Below are 11,927 nucleotides of genomic sequence, written 5' to 3'. Positions count from 1 at the left end.
ATCGCTGATACTCTTTCTTCCAGTTGATCGAGTCGGTTACTGAAGCTTGTGCATTTGTCACGTATTTCTCGTGTCATGGTTTTCATCTCTGTCATTTCGTTTATGACCTTCTCTGCATTAATTAGTCTAGCTGTCAATTCTTCCACTCTTTTTTCAAGATTTTTAGTTTCTTTGCGCTGGGTACGTAATTCCTCCTTTAGCTCTGAGAGGTTTGATGGACTGAAGCCTTCTTCTCTCATCTCATCAAAATCATTCTCTGACCAGCTTTGATCCGTTGCTGGTGATGGGCTGTGCTCCTTTGCAGGAGGAGATGCACTCTTATTTTTTGAATTTGCAGCTTTTCTGCCCTGCTTTTTCCCCATCTTTGTGGTTTTATCTGTCTCTGGTCTTTGATGATGGTGACGTACTGATGGGGTTTTTGTGTGGGTGTCCTTCCTGTTTGATAGTTTTCCTTCTGACAGTCAGGACCCTCAGCTATAGGTCTGTTGGAGATTGCTTGAGGTCCACTCCAGACCCTGTTTGTCTGGGTATCAGCAGCAGAGTTTGCAGAAGATAGAATATTGCTGAACAGCGAGTGCACCTGTCTGATTCTTGCTTTGGAAGCTTCCTCTCAGGGCTGTACTCCACCCTGTGAGGTGTGCGGTGTCAGACTGCCCCTGGTGGGGGATGTCTCCCAGTTAGGCTACTCAGGGGTCAGGGACCCACTTGAGCAGGCAGACTGCCCCTTCTCAGATCTCAACCTCCGTGTTGGGAGATCCACTGCTCTCTTCAAAGCTGTCAGACAGAGTCGTTCGCGTCTGCACAGGCTTCTGCTCCTTTAGCTGAGCCCTGTCCCCAGAGGCGGAGTCTACAGAGACAGGCAGGTTTCCTTGAGCTGCTGTGAGCTCCACCCAATTCGAGCTTCCCAGTGGCTTTATTTACCTACTGAAGCCTCAGTGATGGCGGGCGCCCCTCCCCCAGCCTCGCTGCTGCCTTGCGGTTAGATTGCCACAGACTGCTGTGTTAGCAAGCTCGGAGGCTCTGTGGGCGTGGGACCCTCCCGGCCAGGTGTGGGATATATTCTCCGGTGTGCCGTTGTTACAGCGCAGTATTGGGGTGGGAGTTACCCGATTTTCCAGGTGTTGTGTGTCTCAGTTTCCCTGGCTAGGAAAAGGGACTCCCTTCCCCCTCACCCTTCCCAGGTGAGGCGATTCCTCGCCCTGCTTCAGCTCTCGCTGGTGAGGCTGCAGCAGCTGACCAGCACCAATTGTCCGGCACTCCCGAGTGAGATGACCCCAGTACCTCAGTTGAAAATGCAGAAATCACCGGTCTTCTGTGTCACTCGCGCTGGGAGATGGAGACTGGAGCTGTTCCTATTCGGCTATCTTGCTCCGCCCCCGAACATTTCTTACTTTGATAAATAACAAAGACTTGGCAAATATGTAGAGGGAGTGGGGGTGAAAAAAGAATGGGCTGGAAAATACATAGTGACAGGAAAATTATATTAGGCAAAGCTTTGTCATAATAGAGCAAATTTGAAATTTGGTCAAGGTTGATTTGAATAAATATTCTTACTGTGTGTGATGTTTAAATTATACTAAGATAGCTTTTATAATACTTATGCCTAAATAAATCTTTAATGGGTCTAATTTCTTATTATAGTAATCATGGAATCTCCTTGATGCCTTTTGGTTCAAAAACTGTACAGCAGATAGCATATACTTTTCTTTCTTAGACACATTATTTTAGTATTATATATATAGTTTTTAGATGTGAGCTTTTTTCCTATTTCTATCCTTGGTTATGTAATGAGACTAAAATAATATTAGAAATTGTGAAAATTTGGTTGGGTATGGTGGTGTATGCCTGTAGTCCAAGCTATTCAGGAGACTGAGGTGGCAGAATTGCTTGAGCCCAGGAGTCTGAGACCAGCCTGGGCAACATAGCAAGTACCTGCCTCTGATTTTTAAAAAATTGTGGAAATTTAGAAATTTACATTTTCTTTCTCAAAGTCTTTATTACAATGAGATTCCACTGTCATTTCATTAAGACTATATTTAATACTCTTGACCTAATTGAAGAATGGTTGCTTTGTCCAAAATAACAACCAGTTCTAGAAGCAGAGACTCTTAATAACCATACGGTGGGACTTAATTTCAGAATTATCTGTGCTGTGGTTCTTAAAAATATCCAAACTAAATCCTACATCACATGCTAAAATTTCAAATTTCAGAAGTTTTTGTATTTATTTAGTAACCATTTAAAAACTCCTTTATTACTATGAGCTACTAGAGGTTAGGGAACTTTTTTTTTTTGTATCCTGGAGTACTACGAATGAACAGACAAATGCATTTCTATATAATGGAATGTTAGCAATAATATAATATGCCTAACATATCTAATAAATAAATCCATTCATTTATAAGATATAGCCTAAATTTATATTCCCTTTTAATATTTAGGATGTATAAATTCAGATGAGTTATATTGAAAAAATGTGTCATAAATAAGAAGAAAATTAGAAATAGATCATCAATAGAAAAGAGAGTTAAAGTGTTAATATATTTTCTAGTCTTCCAACTGTAAGCGTAAATTAAAATTTTAGATTTAAAATTTTAAAACTTTTAAAAGCTCCAACCCATGTTCTACTAAATACATGTTTTTAATCCATATATTACTGCTTAGAATTCTGATTAGTATTTTTCTTCCAAGTAGAAAGTTGATGGAATGTTTCCTTTTCCATTTTTCTCTCTCTGAGGTAGTAATGTTCCAGCTTTTAAGTAGTGGTAGATGACCATATTCAACTAATTGAATGTCTCATTTTACAGTACATAATTCAATTCTATACCACAGAAATCTTTACCAAAAGCTAATTATAAATACTACTCAGTATTATTGGAAAGATACTATGAACCAAAGTCTCTGTTATGCATCTGTATTTCTCCATGTACCTTACTGTATGTGATGTTTTTCTCCTTTTCCTTGGCTTTGGCTTTATTCCATGGCTTTCTTTCAAGCTCATACTTGATTGACTGGTAGGTTATGTCTTTTTGTTTGTTTCTTTCTCCCTCCTCCCCAATCTTTTAAAAATGATTTATCCCAACCTATGTTTTTCCTCCTAGAACACATTCTCTACAATGTCTCTTCTTTCAATCCGTGTGTGTCTTCACTGCTAGCATACTTAGTGTAGCTTTCTGCGTAGTAGCTATGTGAGACTTTTATTCATCTATCATTGCCCTACAAGATTTATTCTTTTTTTCTCTGTTTCTTGGAAGGAGCTAAATTTATACAATCATTTGTCCTTAGCTTTTTGAGAAACAGAATAGAAACGACTTATACTAAAGAATTAGAAAGCAACCCACAACAGCAGCTTAACAAATATGAAGCTGAAGAGGTGGATAAAGGGGAAGAATTTATCTTTAAATGTAAAGATTGAGTAACAGAGTCAAGTTGAGTCAGATTATTGTAAAAACACATCAGAAACTGTGGGATTTAATGAGCGCAGGAACTCTTTACATTATAAAATATGATAGAAATTATTTTAAATGCAAATTAAGAAAAAAAAGACAGGTAATGAAAAAAGTTGCTGAGATTCCTTTGAATGTTTTATAGCTAATTTTTATGAAGAACTGAAAGAAAATATAAGGGTGACTATAGTTAACATTAATCTACTATACATTTGAAAGAAAAGATAACTAAGGTGATGGGTACCCCAATTACCCTAATGTGATTATATGAATGCATCAAATTATCACATCTACTTCAAAAATATGCACATCTATTATGTATCAATTTTTAAAAAGAAAATTTATATCCTCACATCTTTGAATTTAGCAGTTATATCATATATTTGATCTAGTAAAACCTTGTTTATAAATAATGCACAGTGAAATCTGTTTTAGGCCTTATCAGATTTATTATGAATTCTTAATTTTTGACTCTTGCTTCTCGTTTAAGTTTTCTAATTTAGTGTTTGGCATATCCATGACTTAACTAATTTATCTTACTCTTTCATATAATCTTCATAGCTGTTTTAGAGGTTTCTGAGAATAAAGAACAAATAAATACATTATATTTAATCTTTTCATTAGTTAAAATTTCTGTTTATATGAAGGAGGTTCTTAATTTTATCCATTAAATGAGAAAATAAATTTCAAGGTAAAATCCTCTTAAATAAATTCAGGGAAAAAGGTGAAGGAATAGAAATTCCACTGTTCCCCACGACCATAAGGACACCAAGTTAACAACTATCTACACAGGAAAAAACAACTTCATAAGAACCAAAAGTAAGGTGAACACTCACAGTACCTAGGTTTAACTTCATGTCACTGAAAGAGGCACTGAAGAGATTTTTTAAAGTCCTGAATGGCTGACATCACCCCTCCCCCATCCCTAGCAGCCTGACATAGTGTGGAGAGTGTCTCTGAGTGCTGGGGGAAGGAGAACACAGCAAGTGTGAGGCTGTGAACCCAGTGCTGTTCTGTTAGAGCAAAAAGGAAAATTAGACCAAACTCAGCTGAAGTCCACCCATGGAGGGAGCATTTAAACCAGCCCTAGCCAGAGGAAAATCACCAGTCCCAGTGGTCTGAACTTGAGTGTCTGTAAACCTTGCCACCGAGGGCTACAGCACTTTGTGTCTCCAAGTAACGTCAAAAGGCAGTCTAGGCCATAAGGACTGCAATTCATAGGTGAGTCCTAGTGCTGAACTAGGCCAAGAGACAACAAGCTGGGTGGGGAAGATATGCCATATTGAGAGACAAGCTGGGGTAGCCAAGGGAGTGTTGGCATCAACCCTCCCCTAATCTCAGGCTGCACAGCTCACAGCTCCGATAAAGACCCCTTCCTTCTGCTTGAGGAGAGGAGAGGAAAGAGTGGGGAGCACTTTGTTTTACATCTAAGATACCAGCTGAGCCACAGCAGCAAGATAGGGCACTGGTCAGAGTTGGGAGGCCCCCATTCCAGGCCCTGGCTCTCTGACATTCTAGACACACCCTGGTCCAGAAGGGAACCCGCTGCTTTGGAGGAAAGGACCCAGTCCTGGACTTGCAGCATTCCTCACCTGCTGACTGAAGGGCCCTTAGGCCCTTAATAAACAACAGTGACACCCAGGTACTACATTGAAGGCCTTGGGTGAGCCTCTGTGACTTGCTGGCCTGAGGTGAGACTCAGCATATAACCGGCTGTGGTGGCTATGGGGCAAAATCATTTCTGCTTAAGAAAAGCAGAAGGAAAAATAAAGGGGACTTTGTTTTGCACCTTAGGCACCAGCATGGCCATGCGGGTGGCGGGGTGGAGCAAAAGTGGGCTCTTGAAGGTCCTTGATTCTAAGACTTGACTCTTGGATGGCATTTTTGGACGTGCTGTGGTCCAAAGGGCAGCCCATAGCCTTGAAGGGTGAGTCCCAGGCCAGGCAGGGTGACTTGAGAGACCTTGGGCCTTAAGAGAACATAGACAGTAATCTAGCAATACTTCTCATGGCCTGAGGTGATGGTGGCTATGGGGCGAGGCTCCCCCCAACTCTTCCCATGCCTTGGGACATGGGCCATGGGTTTTCAAGATAGAGCAACCAGTGAGGAAGCACCTGTTCCTGCAGCACTTGCTGCTGTCCTGGCCACTCAGTGGTCACTACTCATGAGTCTCACACAGCAGCTGGCAGAGATGTGGCAATTTGGCAGATCTGCCCATATCCCTAATAAACCACTAACGTTCATCTTTATTAGAGCCAGTCTTATAAAAACTGAATTTCATCTTTTTTAAGAAATACAGGCTGGATATGGTGGCTTAAGCCTGTTATCCCAGCACTTTTGTAGGCCAAGGAAGGTGGATCACCTGAGGTCAAGAGTTTGAGACCAGTCTGGCCAACATGGTGAAACCCCATCTCTACTAAAAATACAAAAATTAGCCAGGTGTGGTGACACATGCCTGTAGTCCCAGCTACTTGGGAGGCTGAGGTATAAGAATCACTTGAATCTAGGAGGTGGAGGTAGCAGTGAGCTGAGATCACACCACTGCAATCCAGTCTGGGCAACAGAGTGAGACTCCATCTCAAAAAAATAAAAAATAAAAAAGAGAGTTTTTTTGAAGGGATAATAACAGAGAACATCTTAAACCTGGAGAAAGATGTTAATATCCAAATACAAGAAGGTCATAGAACATCAAGCAGATTTAACCCAAAGAAGACTACCTCAGAGCATTTATTAATCAAACTACCAAAGGTCAAGGATAAAGAAAGGATTCTAAAAGCAGGAAGAGAAAAGAAACAACAGACAATGGAGCTACAATGCATCTGAAATCTGATTTTTCAATGGAAACCTCCTTACAGGCCATGAGAGAGTGGCATGACATATTTAAAGTGCAAAAATCCTCAATGGAATATTTGCAAACTGAATTCAACAATATATTAGAAAGATCATTTGTCATAACCAAGTGAGATTCATCCCTGAGATGCAAGGATGTTTCAACGTGTGCAAATCAATCAACAAAATATATCATATCAACAGAATGAAGGATAAAATCCATATGATAATTTTAATTGATGCCAAAAAAGCATTTGATAAAATTCAACATCCCTTCATGATAAAAACCCTTAACTAGATATGGAAGGAGCATACCTCAACAATAAAAGCCATGTATGACAGACCCACAGCTAGTATCATACTGAGTGGGGAACCCAAATTTGGGTTTCCTTTAAGATGTGGAACATGACAAGAATACTCACTGTCATCACTGTTACTGAAAATAGTACTAGAAGTTCTAACCAGCACAATCAGACAAGAGAAAGATATAAGGGACATTCAATTGGAAAGGAGAAAGTCAAATTATCCTTTTTTATAGATGATATGATCTTATATGTGACAAAACCTGAAGACTCCACAAGTAAACTGATAAATGAATTCAGTAAAGTTGCAGGATACAACATTAACATACAAAAATTGGTAGCATTTCCAGATGCCAACAGTGAACAATATGAAAAAGAAATAAGAAAGTAATCTTATTTACAACAGTTACATGTAAAATTAAATACCTAGGAACTAACTTAACTCAAGAAGTGAAATATCTCTACAATGAAAACTGTAAAACATTGGTGAAGAAATGGAATAGAACACCAAAAAAATGGAAAATATTCTATGTTCATGAATTGGAAGAATCAATATTGTTAAAAGTTTCATACTACCCCAGAGAATCTACAGATTCAATGCAATTCTCATCAAAATATCAATTACATTTCTCAGAGAAATAGAAAAAAGTATCCTAAAAGGTACCACAAAAGACCCACAGTAGCCAAAGCTATCCTATGCAAAAGTAAGAAATCTGGAGGGATAAATGTAAGAGGAGGCAATTAGTCAGATATTAGCAGGCAGGAGGGGAAGTACCCATGTTGGAAGGAACAGCCCAGAACACCTCTTAAGATGCCCAGTACTCACTCTATGGTCGAACTGTCAAAAGTGTGGTTAACTAGATCCTGATAAGGGAGAAAAAAGGCAAAAGCAGAATTCTTCAGAGCCACACAGGTGCAATGAGTACAAATTTGATGGCTATATGCCCTTCCCGGGTGGCAATAATGAGCAATGTTCCCATTGGGTGGGATTTGTATTGATCACTGCGTCCAGTGCACGTCCATTAACCACAGTAAGGGATGATCCCCCAAGCCTTGGTGAGAACTGGGCAAGGGAAAAAGCAAGACCACAGCATATCAAATGCAGAATATCCCGGGGCTGTTTCCAGCAGGGTCAGCCCACTCCTCTCTTGGAGTGTCCTTTTACTTCCCCAATAAAACTTTTGCCTGCTTTACTAATTGGTCTTTTGAGTGAATTCTTTCTTTGAAGAAGACAACCAAGAACACTCTGGATCACCCCAGATAGGTAACATCAACATGAGAGTTCACTCATAATAGGACTCCATTTCCGGGGATCTCGAAGTGAATCCAATAATGACAAGGTGTATCAATTATTGAGTTGGTAAGGAAAAAAATAGTTCAACTATGCTTGACTTTAAGAACTTTGTCTAAGGTTTGACCATCTTTCAACCATTGGAAAATTACAAAAACTGGGTGCAATGGCACACAACTGTAGTCCCAGCTACTCCAGATGCTGAGGCAGGAAGATCGCTTGAGCCCAGGGATTCAAGGTTGTAGTGTGAAATAATGGTGCACTGTAGCCTGGGCAACATACCATGACCCTGTCTCTTGAAAAGATTACAAAAATTATAAAATATTTGTTTTAACAAAAATAAGTAAATTTTAACTAGTTTTTTGTGTCTCATTGTTATTAAAAAATTCAGTCAATGTAGTTTGGCTCATAGTTTTGGTGGTGTTTTTATGATCTTAATGCACAGAAAAGTAATAATAGACCCATGTTAAATGAGGCCTTAACCTTCTTTCTTTACCTGGGTTCATGTCCCAACACATCATGGAAGAGCAAATCTAAAGTTTTTAAGAAAGCTTTTCAGCCAAATAGCTTAAAAGAGAACAAATTAAATCCTTGTTTTAATACATAAATTACAAAATCCTAGGTAGCAGATTTAAAAAATCATATTGTTAGTTTTGTTTTATTTCTCTGCAAAAAAGATGATGAGAGTCTAAGTGCTTCAGAATCATAAAATTCTGCCACTGGGTACAAGAAGAAAATGAAAAATACTTCTGTAAACTGTTAAGCATGATTTAAATATAAATGTTCTAATTAGTTTTTACCAGCAAAATCAGGTAATATATCATTTCACAAGATGACAATGAAAGAGGATATAGATGCAGATGTGGTGCCAGGGAAGATTTTTGAGTCAAGGGGTGTTTATTTTTAGTATTTCTAGATGAGTTGAAAAATCATTTATTGTAAACTTAATGTAGTAGTTCCAAGGCAGACTTGGTTCCCTTGTGAGGCACTGGTTTGCCAAATTAGGTTAGACTTAATAAAAGAGATTAAAAATGATTCTCTCAAGATACAAAGGTGTAAATCCATAATCACTACAAGATCCCTTAAAAGAGTTTTAATATAGTTGCCATCTACAAAATGCTTAAGTTAAAGAAAGAAGATGCCTTCTAGAGTTGCTAGAAAGTGTAAGTTGATTTCAAACAGTGATGAACTTTCTGAATGCCTCTTCCATGTCGGATTTTACTATGATATAATTTTCAAACAGTTAAAAGCCACTTTTTTACTCTGCAGTAAGCTAAAGGTTGGCATAACAACAAGTAAGGTCAACACAGATATCCAGAGAGTAATGTATGAATATCATATCCATCCAGTGCTGTTAGACTGTTTTTTGCAAATGGCATTTGTCATGGCCACAAGATACAGAAAGACAGAAAGAAAAGCTGTTTTTTCACCAAAGATGGGCAAATTGATAGTTTTCAAAAATCTGGAGAGGGAAATGAATATATACATAAAGGTCATCAAATCTACCTACAGAAAGCCATTGTGAAGTGTGTGGGTTCTTTACAAACAAATATGGGCTCCGTTTTATCAAGACTTGAACAGATTGTGTTCATGTACAGTAAACAAACACAACCTCATGATAACTTGCTTCTAGGAAACATGGAAGCAAATACACAATTCGGGTGCTTGGAAACCCTGGTGAAGTGCGTCCATGAATAGTTCTAGGCAACACATCTGAAACAGCTAAATATTTACCTTGTAACTCCAAGTATATTGGATTTTAGGAATGAGAAACAAGTCCACATTGTGAGATGACAGTGAGTGATATGATGAGAATGGAAATCAAGGACTTTCATTATGTTTCATTCTTGTGGAGAATTCAAAAACTAAATGAAGAGATCCCAGGAACACTTCTTCATGAGACAGTTTTTAAACTTATTTTGGCCTTGAGGCATTTTCATGAGGCATTTTTCAACTTATTTTGGCCTTGAGGCGTTTCAACTTATTTTGGTCTTAGAAGACCAAAATCTTGATTATTCTGTGGCAGTGCCCACTTAGAACAATAAGAAATGTGGATTACCTTAATCTAGGATTTGTTCTCTCTGGCATGACAAGGGCCTTTTTGATAGAAGTGCCTTTCATCACATTTCGGATGACAGATACATGTGATATAATCCCACAGAATGTCACAAGCTTAGCAGAAGCTATTAGGAAAAGTAAAGGGAAGAATGATCCAGAATTCTATATTGATTGTCAGGGGACAATGTTCATTTCTGCAGTCAGGCATGTGTCTTTTGAAAGGGTTTATGATAGCAAAACCCACGAGGGCAACTGGAACTCTGAGGTGTTCACTCTACACACCTCAGACCCCTACAATGTAGTAAAGGTGACAGCCAAGATAGAAAGACACAAACTCACACTGTTCAATGACCAATTTTTGGAAGTTGAGACTGATAAAATGTGCATTTACTCAGAAGATTATTTTCCTGTTAGCACCTCTGGGTGTAAGTTTGACAATAATTTGTATTGGGTTGATGACACAATGGGGAAACATAAACTACTGGCACTGGGCTTCAGCAGTACAGGAGCAGCCATGTGCAAGGCCATTTAAGAGGTAAAGACTAGTGATTACATTGCCACATGTTTTTGTGCATGGCAACTCCTGACATCACATGCTTTCACAGCAAGATGTTTCCAATATTTAGAAATGGGCCTTGTGCATCTTATACTTCATAAGAGCTTGGAAAACTCTCACCCAGGTATTACCAAATGCCAAACATCTCTGCATACTTGCCATGTTCTCCCCACAGCAAAAATCCATTCTAGGTGAAATGCTGGCCTTGGCTGCTAAGGAAGTAATCTGGGGTTGTCAAGTGTCTCTCGCTCCCTCTGGGTCTATGGCAAAAAGGAGACACTGAAAGGCACTAAGTTTACTGCCACCTTTAGAGGAACTTGTCAAAGAAACACTCTTTGACTCTCCCCACCTGACTGTTATAGTGATATGCGGCCAACACCAACCTGAGTTTTTATAGCAAGTATTACATAATGATCACAATCACATTCAAGTCCACATTCTAAGTCTTAGCCAGGTTTTACAGAGACCCTGGTGGTGTCTCACAGACCTTTCAGTGGCTACAATCAATGAGTTTGGAAAATAACTTGAATTTGGCTTGCTCACTGTTTCAACAGAATGCACTGGTGAATCCTGCTATGTCATTATATCTCACGGGTGTGGCTATCCCTCTCGCTGTGTTAGAAGTCAATGTTCCAGAATGCCAACTTCTACAAATACATTTCTGTAGAGCAAAGGGGAAACTATTCAAGGCAAATGGAGTGTATGTTGTATCAGGGGAGCTCTCGAGTCTTGGATTTCAAACTGTAATGTTTATTGTACAGAAAGGAGATGGTTCTTTTTTATATTTTATTTTTAATTTTTGTGGAGACGTAGTATTGGTGGGGTACATGAGAGGTTTTGATACAGGCATGCAATGTGAAATAAGCACATCGTGGAGAATGGGATATGCATCCCCCCAATCATTTATTCTTTGAGTTACAAACAATCCACTTACACTCTTTATGTTATTTTCAAATATGTGATTAAGTTGTTATTGACACTACTCACCCAGTTGTGCTATCAAATAGTAGGTTTTATTCATTCTTCCTATTTTTTGGTAGCCATGAACTGTTCCCACCTCCCCCCACTCTCTCACTACCCTTCCCAACTCTGGTAAACACCCTTCTACTCTCTGTGTCCATGAGTTCAATTGTTTTGATTTTTAAGATTCCAGAAATAAGTGAGAATGTGTGATGTTGATCTTTCTGTGCCTGGTTTATTTCACTTAACATAATGATGTTCAGTTCCATTCATGTTGTTGCAAATGACTGGCTTTCATTTTTGATGGCTAAATAGTACTCCATTTTGTATATTGGTCCACATTTTCTTTGTCCGTTCATCTGTTGATGGACACTTACGTTGCTTCCAAATCTTAGTTATTGTAAACAGTGCAGCACCAAACATAAAAGTGCAGATAGCTCTTTGATAAGCTGATTTCCTTTCTTTTGGGTATACACCAAGCAGTG

The 11,927-nt window shown here is 38.9% G+C and overlaps 1 protein-coding gene across 1 annotated transcript in view; it reads left to right on the top strand.

Moving 5' to 3' along the window:
- Window positions 1-10,458, top strand: part of LOC111528264 (putative ankyrin repeat domain-containing protein 26-like protein) — a 45,922-nt gene extending 35,464 nt beyond the window's left edge. Inside the window, exon 7 of the mRNA XM_031934442.1 lies at window positions 9,938-10,458. Coding sequence (XP_031790302.1) covers window positions 9,938-10,458 — 521 coding nt within the window. The remainder of the gene's footprint in view (window positions 1-9,937) is intronic.
- The last annotated feature ends 1,469 nt before the right edge of the window (window positions 10,459-11,927 follow it).

The sequence above is a fragment of the Piliocolobus tephrosceles genome, chromosome 17, assembly GCF_002776525.5.
Source record: "Piliocolobus tephrosceles isolate RC106 chromosome 17, ASM277652v3, whole genome shotgun sequence".
Lineage (NCBI taxonomy): Eukaryota > Metazoa > Chordata > Mammalia > Primates > Cercopithecidae > Piliocolobus > Piliocolobus tephrosceles.
Note: the sequence above shows the minus strand (reverse complement) of the source record. Positions and strands in the feature narration are given on the sequence as shown.